Source organism: Trachinotus anak, unplaced genomic scaffold (assembly GCF_046630095.1).
Source record: "Trachinotus anak isolate AG129_WGS33_773 ecotype Australia unplaced genomic scaffold, CSIRO_AGI_Tana_v1 ptg000012l, whole genome shotgun sequence".
In the NCBI taxonomy this organism is placed as follows: Eukaryota; Metazoa; Chordata; class Actinopteri; order Carangiformes; family Carangidae; genus Trachinotus; species Trachinotus anak.
This window is the reverse complement of record NW_027273863.1, coordinates 13,598,486-13,616,097: the sequence shown is the minus strand read 5'-3', so window position 1 is coordinate 13,616,097 and position 17,612 is coordinate 13,598,486. Positions and strand designations below refer to the sequence as shown.

The 17,612-nt window shown below is 37.9% G+C and overlaps 1 protein-coding gene across 2 annotated transcripts in view; it reads left to right on the top strand.

Annotated features, from left to right (window-relative positions):
• Window positions 1-8,058, top strand: part of tnr (tenascin R (restrictin, janusin)) — a 167,178-nt gene extending 159,120 nt beyond the window's left edge. For both annotated transcript variants that reach the window (XM_071491776.1, XM_071491777.1), the window contains 3 exons: window positions 1,547-1,708; window positions 2,381-2,544; window positions 4,115-8,058. In XM_071491776.1, the coding sequence (XP_071347877.1) occupies window positions 1,547-1,708; window positions 2,381-2,544; window positions 4,115-4,234 (446 nt within the window). In that variant the 3' untranslated portion in view covers window positions 4,235-8,058. The remainder of the gene's footprint in view (window positions 1-1,546; window positions 1,709-2,380; window positions 2,545-4,114) is intronic.
• Window positions 8,059-17,612: the final 9,554 nt, after the last annotated feature.

Here is a 17,612-nt window from a genome sequence, read left to right as displayed (position 1 = left end):
TACAACAATTGCTTTTCCTCTGTCACCCTAAGTGCCTTTGGGTTGTAACATAGATTTTTATCTGCTTTCCATTGAAATTTTACTGCAGACTTGGTTTCCCTGCTCTCCTGGATTTCTACTTTCTATCTGTTATCAGTGAAGGTTTTTTCTCCAGATTTTCTCCAGGTTCACAAAAAGTGCATATGTGACATTTTTGTTGGAGGTTAAGCAGAGAGGGAGGCTCTTTTCCAAATGGGTGCTTGTGATCTGATAGTGAACGCAGTTCCAATCTCTCAGGTCGGTGTGGGGCCTTATCGCCTGTCTGAGTTCAAACGAGCCTCATTTCTGCTACCTTGGAGATAGAGAGCAAAGCTACATATCTCATAAAGTGTCAACATGTGGCGTTTGCAGGGGCTGCTGGTGGTGACAGTGTCCACCTCTCTTGACAGTGACAATCATCCACTTCCACACAACCAGCTGACAAAGACGTCTGACATAGTGCTTATCAGGATTTAAACCTTTAACCTACAAAACTGTAGGTGGGAACTAATTTTGTTTAATGGAAAAAAAATCTAGGAGTGAGTATGGATGGGAGACTACATACTTCAATTACTGGTTTTACTTATTCTCTGATCCACAGTCTCTATGTAGTATATGTTTGCACTTTATTAACCTGATATTGACATTCTGTTTCTGAATATTGTAATGTGATTTTTTTCTGTCTACACTTAATATACAACATCTATTGAATATCGGTTTGTTCTGAAAGACAGTCTTTCCTCTTTTACTCTTTCTCCTTTTTCACATTAAAGGGTACCTTTTTCCCTCTAAGGATAGAAGGTGCCATATGCCGTACATATTAAACTGCAGTGAGGAAAATTTGTGATTTTGGGCTGTATGAAAAAAAAAAATTCTCGCTTCCTTTAGACTTTTCTGGGGTCAAAAGAGTAGTTTTTTACACTCTGTAGTTAGTTGTTAGTTAAGCTATGTTATCTTAAAGATGCTCTGTGAAGTTTTCTTGTAAAGTTAGATTTACATTACATGAAAGTGATTGGCGCAGGTGATAATCAACTCAAATGAACTCAATGCAAAATCTCTTTAAAAATGTATTCATTTATTTATTTTCTGAATTGAAACAGTCATTCAAACATGAGAAAAAAACAATTCTATTTTCAAATTATAAATGTTCAGTCTATGAGCTCATTAGACCATTTGAAGTAGTTTGACTTGTGCTCCAGCAGAAGGCATTCTTAAAATTCACTACAAGCTTGACCAAACATGAAATAGAGTATTTCGCTTTCAAATTAGTCCAAACGAATTACGTGTATGTCTTTTGAAAAAGTGACCCAGTTCTTCGTTGTTCTGCTAACAAAACTCCTACCTTTACAAATTACATCCCATCTTTCTTTGGTTATTAAATTGAGTGACAGGTGGTCTGATTTGGAGGATTAAAGTTGTGTTCACCCAGCAGGTGTAGTTGTGTCACAATTTGGTTTGTCTCTCTGAGTATACATACAATGCAGCATCCACGATACAGTACAAAGTAATGTGTTTTGTTTCTGTGCAGGTCTGGACAACATTCAGAGGATTGCTGCTCAGGGACGCTATGAGCTGAGGATTGACATGAGGGATGGACAGGAGTCTGTCTACGCCAATTATGACAAATTCTCCATTGGAGACGCAAGAAATCTCTACAAGCTCAGGATAGGAGAGTACAATGGCACTGCTGGTACGTGGTAGGAATTTTTTCAGTGCATAGATTAGTTAACATCAGTACTACTTTGCATCTCAGATGGCTCTGTGGATGAAAGCTTTGTGATCAATCCATTCACTTTATAGAATATCCAGTGAGGACATCAACATTAAAAGCTTTTTGCTATATGAAATATTTTATGTCAAAGTGCAATACTCCTGTACTGTAATGAAACAAACTGTGTGTTTTTCCCACCTTTTAAGTGCAAATGCTCTCTCCAATCCTCCTCTGCCATCTGCCATTTTTTCTCCTGCCTCCTTTCCCTTCCATCTTTTTTTCTCCCTGATGTCTGAAACCCGCCTCAGAACTCCTCCACATTTTCACTCGTCCTCGCTCTCTATGTATCTCTCAGTCTGTCAACATGACCATATGCCCGAATTACCTGTCATTCCCTCATGTTTATAATTCTCTCTTCTCTCAGCCTAAATAAATTCAGAGAGCCTGCAGTGGGACTTCCTTCCTCTCCCTCCCTCTCATGTCTCTCCATCTCCCTCCTGCCTTCCTGATCATTTTTGTCCCCTCCTCACGCCCTTATTCACTGCAATCACGCGCCAATGTTGCTTGGCATAATGTTGATGTTTAAAGCTCTCCCCTCTCTCTCCCCTCTCTCTCTCTCTCTCTCTCTCCCTCTCTCTCCTCTGATTCCAGGTGACTCTCTGAGCTACCACCAGGGCCGGCCCTTCTCTACAAAAGACAGAGATAATGACATTGCTGTCACTAACTGTGCCTTGTCTTACAAAGGAGCCTGGTGGTACAAGAACTGCCACCGGGCCAACCTCAACGGCAAATACGGCGAATCCAGACACAGTCAGGTAAGTCATCTAGTAAATACACTGATCAAAGAGTGAATATGACAAAATTATTCAGTATTCAGTTAATTTACTCAGACTTAAGCCAAACATCTCCCTCTTTAGGTTAGAAGGATACACAACTCCAGGGGATCCAATAGCTCCAGTCTTAACACAGACTTTGTGTTAATATTTAATTCAAATTTTGTTTAGGAATATGCAGCACTAAAGCACAGCATCAACTCGGTCTGCAACTAACTATCATTTTCATTATCAGTTACTCTGCCAATTATTATCTTAATAAAACAATTAGCCTTTCTCCAAGCGCACGGTCATGTCTTCAGTGTACTTGCTTTGTCTGACCAACAGGCCAGCACCTAAAGATGTTCAATTTACCGCCAGCTATGACAAAGAAAAAAAAGCAAGTCCTCAGATAATAAGCGTCTTATTAGTTTTATTACCTGACAATTAGGTCCTGTCTCAAATAACTTCCCTCTGTCAAAATCTAGTTTTCAGACCTTTGTTATTCGCATTTTATGCTCAAAGGTTGCCTATTCCAAAATTATTTGTTTTTAATCAAACTACCAAACAGGAAATCTGAGGTCAGATCTTTTGAGCACCACAATACCATACAACCCCCATTGTATTGTATATATATATATATATATATGTTTTTTTTTTTTTTTTTGACATTTCAAAAGTGTGGCATTTTGGCAACGATAACCACACTGTGATTAAAGGTTTAAAATTGTTACTTTGGAAGATTGGTGTATTAAATTACTTGAAGCATGCTACAGAAATCCATTTTCATACTTACTGCACTGATGAGTCTGATGGAGGAGCTATGATGAAAGGTCAAAATTTCAAGGACCATATCGGCTACACAACTTGTCCAATTTTAACAAAACTGTGAAGAATGAGGCGTCTTAATATTGATTAACCAAAAGAGCCTGTATCATCAGTTTATTTTAGGAGGACTTTAATTCATCCAAACACTCATACCAGTGAGGTCATATTAAAATTACAAAAACATTTAGAAGGAAAAGGGCAGAGTTTATTCATAACACGAAACAAGCCCTATACTTGTTTAGTACAGGTGAGGTGAGAGAGTGTTGAGGGCTTGTCCAGAATGTGTGATGTAGCTCTCTCTCTGAGCTTGACGCTGAAATGGCTCAAAGAAGACAGTGAGGTGTTGTGTGAAGCTGTGATTAGGCCGAACTACAAAGGATTTGTAGCATCACTGCTTCTCTCGCTGTGCTCTGTACATTTTGCTTCGTCTTTTGATGACATGAATTGAGACCAGGTGGGAGCAGAGATGGACAGGAATAAAGACAGAGAGAGAGAGAGGGAGAGAGAGTCTCTCGGTGTAAAGCTGAAAATGGGTGAGTTTTGACGGTGACAGGGATTAGAAGAGCAAGAGTGAGACTATAATTGCACTAAATTCATAATTGTGGTAGCTCTTAAGTCAGTCAGTCAGTCTTCAGACTCTACATTTTCTATTCTGCATCTTCTGTCATTTTCACAAATGCCCTGCTATGCCTTAAAAGCCCTATTGATTTAAGCAGCTTCTGAAATTGCACTTTCACTCTTACAGGGTATCAACTGGTACCACTGGAAAGGTCACGAGTTCTCTATTCCCTTTGTGGAGATGAAGATGAGACCGTTCAACTTTCGTAGCATCAGCAGCAAGAGGAGGCGGTCTGCCCCTGTATAAACAAACCGCCTCCGCCCACCCCAGAGTCATGGATAAATGGAGTTCAGACAATGTTTAGTAATGAGTTTCTGCTATCTGTGTGCCTCACTGTCAGTGCAGGCATGTTGTAATGTAACAGTGCCAAGGCGCTTTAGTCAGTGAGGCTGCAAAGAAGAAAGTGGTTAAGACAAAAAGCTACTAATATTTTATTAATATTCATTGGTAAACTAATACAACACCTTATTAATATACTACCAACAATCAGAGGCTGTTATAACCATGGATGTGATCATGTAAGTACTACAATAGCAGCAAAGGTGAAACAAGTTCTGAACTCTGTTTATCTTCAGTCCTGCCCAGCTTTAGCTGTCCTTCCCTGCTGTACTTCTACCCACATGATAGAAGACACTGTATGTAATTTATTAAATACTTTGAATGACAATGGTTTTATTTGCTGTAAAAATGGAAAGGCAAACCAAGAAGCTTTTTCTTCTTTAAGTCTGTGATTTGCCTTTCCCTAGGGTGCGAGGAAATGTGCTCAGAAACGTCCTAAAGAGTGCTAGAGCTAGCGTTATTTTAACCTTTACGAAATAACAAGACTTTTAACGAAAAGTATACTGTATATGCCCTTAAAAACCCTTAACTGTAAGATATATATATTTTTATAACTGATATTGTGACAAAAGTCCATCTATTTAATATGATTTGATGCCTTGGTTTTTTAGCCTATATTAAGTTAATGTAATCATACAACATGATGACAAATACTGGACATAAGAGAAACAATTAACATCAAAAAGCAAAACTGAACATTCACAATCATTACTCACAAAGCAGTGCACCAGCAACAGCTTCATTGCCATCTATTTTATTTATTTCATCTCTCTATTTTACTGTTAATTGCAGTATCCTTTGTGTTAATTATAAAAGCAGAGGGAAAATAAACATGGCTATTTATTATTATTGTTGGCCACACTGAGACAGAATTTGCATTACGAGGTGGAACACAGCAAAGCTATTGTTCATTCAATTCAATTAATTTCCTTAGTTGTTCATGGGCATTTAATATTACTTTCAAACAAATTACAAATGTTTAACATCTATCTCACCTCTGTTGTAGATGCTGTGATTGCTTGCAGTGATGGTGCTGATACATGTAACTTTTAACCAAAGATCTGCATAATAAAGAATCTGATCTGTGGAGAGATGCCAGTCAGTTCTGTCACCAAAGCCAGCGAAGCAGCTCCTTCCTGTGTTAATAGATTTTCACTTTTCAGCAACTCTTATGATAATCATGTCCCCAGGCATTACTTTATGTGAACACTAAATTCTATGCAAAAGAAAGTCAGGGTGGGCATAGTGCAGATTTTATCCTGGCCTCTCCCCCACTGATAGCTGTAATGAACTCTACAAAGAAAGCAGAACAGTAGGTGGAGTGGAGCCAAGCCTGTCCTCCGTGCCCCTCTTTTACTTGCTTCGTTATTTAAGCTCCCAATGAAACAACAAAATCAACAAACGTGGCAGAGAATGTATTCTTTTAGTAGGGCGGGCATAATCTGCAGCATGCCCACCAAGCATTTTGTTTTATTCAGTGTTCACACTGTTGCCAGTGTTCAGTGCCAGTTATTTGACTGCAGTTTTCTGGGAACGGTTTTGTTTGAGTTTCCTGCCCACTTTGTTGGAGGAAAATTTATCTCTTTGGTGTTTCAAGAAAAAACACATACAACTGGCAATTCTCCTCTCTGGCCTCTCTGGCCTTTTACCATCAATAAAAACTAAATTTATTGTCCAATACAGTACTTGGAAATCAATGTCGCCATCGCTGCAAGCAACGCTTGGTTTCATATATATTCAATCTTCGAAATTCATCCATTTTTTCCCTCTTTGAACAGCTGGAAATTTCATTCTTCTATATTTCTGTCAGTTTCTTCAATTCAGTTTTCTCATTTAAGTGAAACAGCAAATCTGGCCTGTATCATACAACTGTATATTTTTCATTTGCATTTTTCGTCCTTTTTAGAATTGAAAACAATAGTGACTCTCCCCTCTATAAACTACTACTAATATACTCATGTAGATATAGAGTTGAAGATACTGCGTCTCTTGATGTGTTCCCCCTTTAACTGCAAACTAATTCATAAAGCCCACTGAAACATTTTCATGTTAACCACTGTATTTTTAGCCAGTGTTGTGTTAAAGGACGGATGGAACCTACTGCATGTTGACTAAATTGCAATCATGAGCCTGATAGTAAATGTCTTAGGAATATGTTTTAATCTGATTTGTAGTGACACGTTTCTTTGTTGATCTGGGTAAAAGTTGATCTTGAAACGGTTTGTGAGATGTAGATAACTTAGATTATCAGGTCCTTAAGCTGTTGTGGAAACAGTGAAACAGTCCTCTAAGGCAAAATAAAACCAACATAACCTGAAATATAATTTATAACAAGCTGTTGCAAACACGTGACCTTTCCCAGGTCTGATTTATGTTTCAGTGTCAAAGTGACTGTTTCAGAGCCTCTCATGCAATCCTTCTCCCATAGTGATTTATAGTAGAGTAGGGAATTCTCTATGTACTTATTTCATTAACTGCTTAGATGAAGTTTGCCTCAGTGTATTTTTGTACAAGGAACAAAGGTCATGAAGCTTTGCAGAAAAGGAACAGAATGTTTTTTGGATTGTGAGGGGTCTCTCTCAAGGCAAACTATAAGGTGCTCTTTAAACTTTCAAAAAGAAAGCTCATGTAATATTTATGTTTATCTTTCCAATTGTCCGTCATCAGTTTAAGCAGTTAATGCTGAAAAATCACAAAAGGGAAAATGTTTGAGTCAAGTTGTCCTGCTGTAGAAAAGTATTTGTCCTACCTTTCATTTCAGGTTAGTAATCTATTCATATATGTTTTTTTTTTCTTTTTCTTTTTGTTTAAAGAGTTCATCTATTGCTTGGGACAAATGTTACATTACATTACATCTATTAGTGTAATTAAAAAGTAATATTACTTTTCATTGAGAGTTTCAGGAGAACAAATAATTTGAAATTGAGTGAATGCATCTTGTCATGGAAACACCATGTGTGAAATTACATAGACAAAAGAGCCAGGAATATACTCTTGGTATATGAATAACTTGACAGTATTGCCTCAAGCATCAAGTAAGTTCAATAAAAGCCAACTGATGAAGTACTTTTTTTTATCTTTTTGGAGGAAAGAGGGATATTAAATTGGCATTTTGTTTGTACGGTATGTTTTTCATTATGTAAAATTTCATGCATTCAAGCTACTGTATGACATCAGGTTTGAAAAAAGCATCTCCTGCGTTATTTAAACATAAACCTCAGTCTCAGTCACGGGAACACACTCACACTGTGTCGTTTTGTTTCTACCGAGCTTCTTACAGGAAGCCTGTTCCCTTTATTTATTTCATGGCTGTTTCTTTTCCAATCACTCTGTGACTGATGCGACATTGTAAAAAAAAAAAACAAAAAACAAAAACAAAATACAGTTAATAATGACACTGGGTCCTCTCTGGTATCAAAATTTAAAAAATGCTTTATTTCATGGGTTTCCTTTTACAAGTTGATTAAATGATATCACCACCATGTTTGGTGGTATTTGGTATTTAAGCCAGATACTGTCAATGATTTGAAATCTTGCCATGGAAATGTAAATGTTGACAAAATGTGATGTTGACTGTTTGAAAAGCTCATATATACTGAAACTACGGATTTATTGTTGGATAACCTTGGATATAACTGTCAAAATTAGCTCTAGTTTGACTTAAACATGTACTATATAGTTCCTTTTTTATTACATTTTCTACATATTAATAAAATATTCAAATAGTCTGATTTGGTGTCTTTTGTTTCTCTTTTGTTTAGAGTGTGCTTAGGCCTTTAACATCCATGTACAACACCTTTGCATGAGCAAAACCTTAGTTCAGTTTGGTTTTTTTCAGTCAGAAGTTGAGCTGTGTTATGTTACTGTAACTACTCCCACTTTTTACTCCTATCAAGGTTTTTCCTGCATAGAGAATTACAAGGCAGCCACCTCCATCAAATTCTGTGCCACCTCCAGCTCTCAACAAACTTTGATGAGTGTTCATGGAAAATACTATGTTCCAGCAAGCGTTTGCACTCTGTGGATTTTTGTATCTGTGTCATAATCAGCACAGTGCACCAGGAAAAGCCCAGCCAAAACTGCCACAAAGGAAGAAAAGAGCTGCAATTTTCCTTAAAGAGTTTTCCGCCAAAGAGCATCCGTATTTTCCCTGCAGTGAGAATGTGTCATACGGCGGTGTTGTCATGGCTGTTCAAACAGATGAATATTGTTTTGTTTGCATCCAAGCATGTCCAGTTTCTTAAAAAGGTTTCCTAAATGAATGTTACAGGAGGAGAATCATGAGGGCTGGTGAAACAGTGTAGACATCACCTGACTGTTACAGACAATTGTCAAGCAAGATTTCATGTTTATGATGAGATGCAGGAGATTTGTTGGGTCTGAAAGTCGTGCACAACCACAAGAAGTGGAAGGTACCCGTGATGGAGAGGGTCAGAGTCAAGACAGGATTTTGGAGTCAAGGTGACGGTGTTCAGTTGCCAAGTCATTAGGAGTGTATTGAACAAGCGGCAACCTCTTGTGCTGAAAAATGAAGCTGCTAAGGAAGTGCCAGAAACAGTTCCTCGCATGACCACTTGAGACTGGCCCCAAAAGCGAGTCATTGCTAATTTTGGGGGGTTGAATTTTTATAGAACTCACCCATTAAAATGTTATTAAGGCTTACAGTTGAGCATAATTGAGGCTTTGAGTGACGGATGAGTGAGCGTATGCTGGCCACAAACCATTCACCAAAGACTCAGCTCCACACATGCCTCACCTCTTTGCCCATTTTTGGATTAGCCAGGAATTCATCAGGCAGTACCAAGACAGCAATGGCAGAGCAGCCCACTCTGAGCTTGGAAGCTGCTCTTCAGAAACCTAAGGGTGAGGTCATGGAGGCTACGTCCATCTTTATTTACAGTCTATGGTGTTAACGCAAACCTGATGTTTATGTGATTTTAACATCACTTTTTATTCATATTAAATTTACACTTACGTTTACTCATTTGGCAGACGCTCTATCAAAGATGACTTTCAAATGAGGCACATCACTAAAGCTCCAGTGCAGTAGGAAACAATTGGTCCAAGTACAAAGTCCTACATCTTCCTAAAAGCCTCTCCACAAAGATATTTTAAACTACCTGATTTTAAACTACCTCCTGAGACCTGAATAATAATAATAATAATATAATAATCAAAAGTTTGTGTATTTCAAATATCATTATAATTGAGGCTTTGAGAAACAAAATCTGAAGTAAAAATCATTTTCAAAAACATAGTTGTTGCAGATAATGAGGCAGTGTTTGTCCTCAGTAAAATATTCAGAAATTTGGAACAATGACAAAACTAAATACAATTAAAAAAAAAAAAAAAAACATAGAAAACTGTCTCATTCATCCAAGTATCAGCTGGAAAAATATTTAACTGGTACAGTTTCAAAAAATTATTTACACTTTAAAATGCCATGAAAATGTGAAAAATGCACAAGGTGACATTGTGATATTTTATAATTGTCCTTTTGGAATTCAGTACACTTCCTAAAACATGTGGCCTCTAAAGTGTTTGCTTGAATCATCTGAAAGCACAGTACACATGCACGTGTGCACATGATCAGGACGGTACCACCTCCGCCAGGAGAAACCCTGCCAGTGAGATAATGAAGTACCAAGAGCTGAATGACTCCATGTCATAAACTTTTCAAAGTACGTCACCTCTAATTGGAGGTCATTAAAAACTGAAGTGAGGCCAGCAGCAGTTCCAAGTGAGCAGTGAAAGGTGCCATCATAAAAGTCTGCCAGTGTGGTTTGGCCCCAGGACCTCTAATTTATGCTCATACACAGAGACACAGCAGACCTGCATGGACATAAAAACACATCTGGAGACTTGTGGTGGCTAAACATTCATTTTACATCAAAAATGTAATCAACTTCAAAGAGGTGATTGTACAGAGTGATCTGTAGCCCAAGTTTAAGTAGATTAAACTGTCAGAATTTCACAAAAAACACAAGCTGAAGACCCTTTAAATGAGTCTAACATATTTGGAGACATGCTTGTTCATTATCTTACAGAAAAAGATCAAAACCACTCTCATGTCTGTCTGTTAAATACGAAGCTACTGCCGGGTTAGCTCGAAGAGTGAAAACAGTGAGGCTTGTGCTGTCCAAAGTCAACAGCAACTCCAAAGCAACACACTGGCTGTGTCTGAAATCGCTTTCTATTTACTATATGTGCACCAGTTTATTTGTGTGTCCAAATTCTATGGATGTCACTACATGGATGAAAACAAGAGAGTCAGTGAATTTGAGTTTGTCAAAGTTAAAGCCACATGATATTAGAATATCCCATATAAAAATGCTCATTTGATTATTGTCTCATCATTGGGTGACAAGCTATTTAATCGTGCTGGAAAACGTCTTTTCCATTTTTAAGTTATATGCACTGAAAGGCGGTATGCACAAGTTTTCCACCAGCATTTAAATGCAGTATAAATTTGCAGAAACCATCACTATTTCTGATGCCTCAAAACTCTACACACAAATTTAAGAAATTTTAACAATCTGTACATAAATGCAAAAGAACTTTACAAACAGAAACTAACTGCTTTTGGCAGAATAAGCTAAAAGGAGGAAAAAGTTTATGTTAAATTCTGTTTTGCTTAACTTCAAATTCCCAAATCAGTGTATCCCTTATATACATTGCAGCATTGCTGAAATTTAACATGCTCCATTAATTTTCACAACAAAACATAACCACTGCTTCTTGTGCTTTCCACACTGTGTGCAGCTGACTGGGGCTTGTACGAAATGATGGGAGACCCTACCACACACCCATAAACAAACACACACATCAATAGGCTGTTTACAGCTTGTGCAGCAGCTGACCAACTCACTCCTACCTCCCCTAACAGAGAGTCTTTTGTTGAACTAACATCTTTGGCAAAGGTAGTAGAAATATAACATAAATGCCAGAGCTGAGTTAAATAGAGTGAATGTTTCTGAATGTCCATGATGAAGTGATTGTTACAAGTCGAAGTTATCATATTGTTTATTTGTCTGATGTGTAATGCTCGTAACTTCAGAATCAAATCAAACAAATCAAAATGGTTTTATCAATATCCTGATCATATGGGTTGCCAATTTCAAAGAGGTACAAATTTAGACTGTACACAACTGTATCTTGTTCATTCAATTATATATTAATTCATATATATATAAATATGAATCAAATGAGTCTGAAAGACTGGTTCAGTAAGTTTATATTATCTATGTTCAATTAAAAACTGTGTAAGTAATTTTCTGTGTTGGGGCATTTCATTCTTCAATTTTATTCTTCATTTTTAGTTTTCTTTTTTAGTTTTTTCGAGAGTGCACTAGTTTAAAGCTGACTTGTTAGTCAAACATGAATATTTAAATCAAATGAATTTTTAGCTGTTATTTTATTTCTTTTATCGCATTACGCATCATTATATTGAATTGAATGTCTAATTGTTGTTTTTTTATTTTATTTTAACTTATACTCCTCAGCTCCTCAGCTTCAAAACTACAAATTCAGGCTTGCTAACTGTCTGAATCATCTGGTCTAATTAGTTGAAGACTTGGCTGGTGTAAATCTTCAAACACAGCTAGTTTGAGCATGTTTACTCATGCAGAAAAAAATATGCGAAACAAAACATGTACACACACAGTCAGGATAGCAGCTTCAGATTTTATCACAATAAGAGATACTCAGAAAACCTCACTTCAGCAGTTTTAAGATTCATTGGTTAATTACACCATGTTCTAATTATCCATTAATTATCCATTCAAGTGACTGGTCAGCAAAAACAACTTGGTAAATAATGAGCCTGTGTGAAGTTTGTGAATATATTAAAGTCAGGCAAATAAATGAGCCACACAGCATTAGTAGTGTAGTAAAGGTCAGAGTGATAAGCTCTTGTTCAGTCTTTATCAAAATAAAACACACACGCAGCTGGGTCATTAAAACAATAGATACTTTAATGATGTCCTCTATCAGTGATGTTTTAGTTCTTTTATGAAATAAAAATTAAATTAAAATTAAAAATAGATTTTGTTGAACAGAAACTAAGTAACTTCAGCAGCTTGTGTTACTGCTTTACCCTGACTGAGGCTGATGTTTCCCACTTTTCCTGCAGCTGCATATTAATTTTTCATAATTTACTTCTGTTCTGTTCACCGCAAGTGCACACTGTGCCTAACATGTCCTTTAATCGCTGCCAGCACATCATAGCGCACAGTTGTTTGAATTCAAAGTTGGCCCAATTGATCCGGATGTCTTGCACAAGTGAAAAAACACAACATGGTTTTACTGTATGACTGATTTAACAGCCTGCAAACCATGCTTTGCTGCTGACATCACTGCCACAGTCTGCTGGACTCATAATGAAATGCAGTAAAGGCTGTGGCTGTAGTTCTTACATGAGGAATATCGCACACTTTTCTTCCTCACACTTGTGTGTGTAAAACATGTTGATCAACTGTTTTCATAGCCGATTGTACTTTATTGTTGGGCTGCAAACCGAAAATGTTCATGTAGTTTATTCGTCATAAATTATTATATGTCTCACTTTTATTGCAACCAGCAGGTGGGGTAGTAATCAGACACTTCCCTTACCCTTGTCACTTGATGCAGCCTGCAACTGACCCTTTTTTTTTTTTGGATCCATTTATGTTCTTTATTACATCAATTACTTTGTGACCTAACTGTGACCCAGGGTAGCCGAGAGTTTTGATGTTACTATATATAACTATGATTACCACAACAATTTAGATAATTTCTGTTCAAACAGTTTTGGTACTTTCTGTGTTGATTTAGTACACAGTGTGCTGCAGTGATATTACACCTTACAGCTGCCAGCAGTTAAACATCAGCCAGAGGAAAGCAATTTCAAAACAAAACACACAGTCAGCAGAACCTGGCTCTGCAGCAAACATGACTTGACCCTTCCAGGCTAAATTAGGTCTTATCTCATCTCAAAACAAATTAGGAGGAGTTGATTTGACCTTGAAACTCCACAAAAAAGTAATGTACCTCTTAGACATAGATTTTCATTAATTGCATAATGTGTTTATTAGTTTTCTCATTTTGTGTAAGTAAGCTGTCAGACATAATGTGGTACCATGAATATTCATAGTTGGAATAATTCTACATTATCATTCTTTTAGAGTCTAATGTGATCCCCAGTCTAATGTGATCCCGACTAGAAGACGTTTCAGAACAGTAAGCGTAGTTATTTGTGTATGTGTCTGCACCAACAAAGTTGTGCAGGGTGCATTAATGTGGTTAGCGTTACAGGAAACATCAGGGAGACTCAGCCACACGTCTGAGCCTCAGTCAGACACAGTCTCGGCAGACTAGCAGACATATCAGAACGGTTAGTGTAATTAGCATCTTTTATTTGTTTATGTTGTTTGTTAGCTTGTAACTGGCATTGGCTGACACGGTATTAGTGGTTGTGCTAATGCAAATTTGCAAACTTGTTATTTTCTCCTTAGCTTTTCTTCTTCATCTTCTCTTCTTTAAAAAAAACAAACATAGGTAAGATGTTTTTTTCTGTGCCTCCTTCTCTTTTTCTTTCTTTTTTGTGCTTTTTCTTCTTCAGTTCCTCCTTCTCTTCCTTTTGTTTCTTCTTAATGTCCTCCTTACCCTACTTTTGTTTCTTTTTAATCTCCTCCTGCTCCTCCTTGTCTTTCTTTTCCTGCAGGCCTTGTTTCTCCTCTTCCATCCGTTCTCCTCTCCTCTCTGAGCTCTGCTCTGAATTTCTCCTCCGGAGCTTTGAACTTTGCCCTCCAGGCTTCCTCAATCAGGAGGTTTTGATCTTCTCGGCTCCTCAGTTTATCCCTGAGCGAGCCTCTCCTCCTTCTCCTTCTTCAGCTTTAGGATTTCATTTTCACTCTGATTGAGCTGCTCCCTCACCTCCTTGATCTCCTGCTGGCTCTGCTCCTCCTCCAGTTGGAGACACTGCTTAAGATGGCCGACTTCCATCTCTGTCATCGCGATTGCCTCCCAATGCTTTGCATATGCGTCCACAACTTCCTGTCCCCTGGCCTGAAGACACGCCTCCATCTTACTTACATTCATTTTATCAAATACCATACTGTGTACCTGTCTTTTTGGGTGGATTGAAGTAGCTCAATTATTTTTGTGTAGTTAACTCCTGAAACAACACATTTTCGAGAGAGAGGAAGAATTTTTTCAGTTTTATTTCACCATTGCTTCTCTACCGTAATTGAACCCCCTTTGACCAGCCCTGACCGCTGTGAAGGCAGCTCAGGCGATGCATTTGTCAGGCAGTCACCTCCACACACTTGATCTTTGTGTAATGCATGCACAAAAGCCAAGGTTGTTGCTCAGTGCTCACACAGCAATATCATCATGGATAGACCCCTATGTATGACCTGTGAACAATAGGGCACTTTTCACCATAAACTGGCATGTGACTTGTGACATGTGGACATATTATCAATGAAAATATGTGAAACTCTTGGCTTATGTCAGAGGGAAGTAGATCAGTTTGGTAAATAATGTGACTGAGTTTAAAATTCAGGTAAAAATCCACACACACACACACTGACCTGGCTGTGCACTGGCCCACAGCAGCAGTATGAGGTCACTTAAATATTGTACAGTGAGATGTGCGACAAATGTTTTGTAAGAGAGCATGTAAATTATACTTTATAATTAAATTATGCGAACATCTGCAAGAACACCTGCTGTGACTGAGTCTGGCACAGAATTGCTTGTTGTGTAAAGAGCAGGACTGTCCTACTACTGTAGCCTCTTTCTGGACTGGAGGAGCTCATCTGGTCACCTGAACTTACAGTACTAGCATGTCCACCCCCTCAAACACAAGATGATTTGTTGGCTCCAGTAGTTCAGCTCTCTAACTCAACTAAATCCAATGTCGCTCCTTTGTTTTCTTCTTTCAGGATTTATGGTGGTTTATCTGCAAAACCACCAGAATCTCCTCTGAAAAAGTTCTCGAGGGCTCTGATACAAATCTTAATGTGGACCTTTAATGAGTCTGTAAACTGCAAAATGTTCACACTGAATATCTCTAATTATAGCATTTTGTCTATGAACAATTTAGGTACAAAACTTATTTCGTTGTTTTCTATTGTGACCAATGTATGTCCGAGACATAGAAATCTAATTTCATAATTTGCGTCCCCTCCCCTTGCGTATTAATAATAAGATCAAATATGCTGCACAAATGCTAGAAAATGTGATATTTCTTTGTTCAGCTAAACACATTTATAAGTGATTCCTGCTTTGTCTAGGGAACAGGAAGCATCCATTTTGTGAGCCATCCTTCTCTTCTCTACTCTCTCTTTCACTCTCTCTACCCTTTCCCCTCTTCTCCTCACCCCATCTGCCCAGTAATGTCTCCACATCTCTCTACAGGATTGAGCACAGAGCTGGTGACAGGGTGAAGCTGATGAAAAGCGGCGTTGTGAGCCATCCGCAGTCTCCCATGTGCTCCTAGAGTCTCTTTACAACTCACTGCATCCAGAAAGTTAACAGGCCCTGGCAGGCATCTGAATAAGAGGGAGGTGCAACCCAGATCTACCAGTTAGACTCTGTGTGATAGCGTTGTAAACACCAGGGCTTAATTGGGCGCCCGGCCGGTGTACAGCTTGATTTTTATGAGGCATTTATTGATGTTCAGAGGTCCATGAGTTGGCATGAGGGAGCCCGCGCGGGGCCTCATAGATGACAGATAGGAGGGACCTCAGTGAAACTGAACGAAAGGTAAGATAGGGTGTTCTGGATGTGCTTCATGTTCTTCTACTTTAGCTCTTTATTTATCTATTTATTTTTTTGTTTGTTCTAATTAGAGGATCACTGAAAATGAGAAAAACACCTATTATTGAACGAATCCATCTAACCATTCATTTAGCTTTTTAACAGTCTTGAACACTTGCGTTTAATGAATGAAGGCTCTGAAGCCTGAACACCGCTTAATGAGACTGTTTTTCTTTTTTGTAACTAATTATGACTGGCCAATTATACCCTATACTTATTTATGTTCTAGATTTAAAGTCTTTACTTAGTGCAGTTTCTTGGGCTTTAACCATGTCCAAACTAAATCACAAAAAAGTCTCTACCTCTTGTATGTGTTGGCCTGTAAATGTAGATGTGAGTTGACATGGCTCAGACGGTGAGGTTATGACTAGAAAAACATGCAGGCTGAGAGCTGAGCTAGGAAAAGGCTAAAGCAAGAGCAAATGGTGAAGAGAGAAAGTAGTTATCCTGTTAACATGCTTTTATTTTGAGCTGATTTCAGACAGATAAGCTTCACTTCCTTTGTTCTGGTTGTTTATTCATTTTGTTAACCACTGTTCACATCCTCTGCTCTCCTTACATTTGATGTTTTTGTATTTAATGTATAATTTACATCAGCGGGAACCACAGCCATATCAGATGGGCTTGTACTCCTTTATCATACCCCGTTGATGTATGGATTTCTTTTTAAAGAATTGTTCAATCGTATTTCGCTGCAGAGAGGACAACTGAGGGTGAATCAATAGTTATCGTGATATTGTTTACATGTAGGTTTGGTCTTTTCTTTTTTCACTAGTTTCAGTCAAGTTTGCATTTATTCTGCCACAGTTAGAATGACAGAAACCAAATATTTCATCTGTTTACCGTGACTGTTACTTTTGACTTTCTTATTTCTTTTCGCATGTCTTGTGCAGTCAGACCACTATTGCTGGTAAGTTATTGTGCTGGTAACTACACTCATACCCTGGTTACTTAAGACAAACTACCAGTGGTGGAAAGTACATTTACTCATGTATGGTATTTACATACAGTTTTGAGGTGTTTGTACTCCTCAAAGTGCTTCCATTAGGTTAAGCCAGTGTCTCTTGTGCATTTAATGACTTAGTTTCCACCAAAAGAGCAATTTCCCCTCTAAACTTCTCAGACGGTCTCATGTAAGAAACAGTTTTGGGCTCAAAAAGGTTAAAGTCCAAAAAATATGTACAAATTTATTCAGTACAACTTTGTCTTTTCAAATTTCCTAGTCCATTAATCATCTCATGTTCCCTCCCATTTCATTTGCAACCCACAGGAGGGGGCTTTACCCCACGTTGGGAACAACTAGATAAACCTAATTATTTTGAAAGGTATACGTTTTATCAATCGAATAACATCATATATAATAATATCAGTCACGGGGACAATTTCTTGCATAATGAGCACTTTTACATTTTTCAGACATCATTACATTTCACCAATCACACTTCTGCACATTTAATTAAATGGGATTTTAAATTAAAGACTT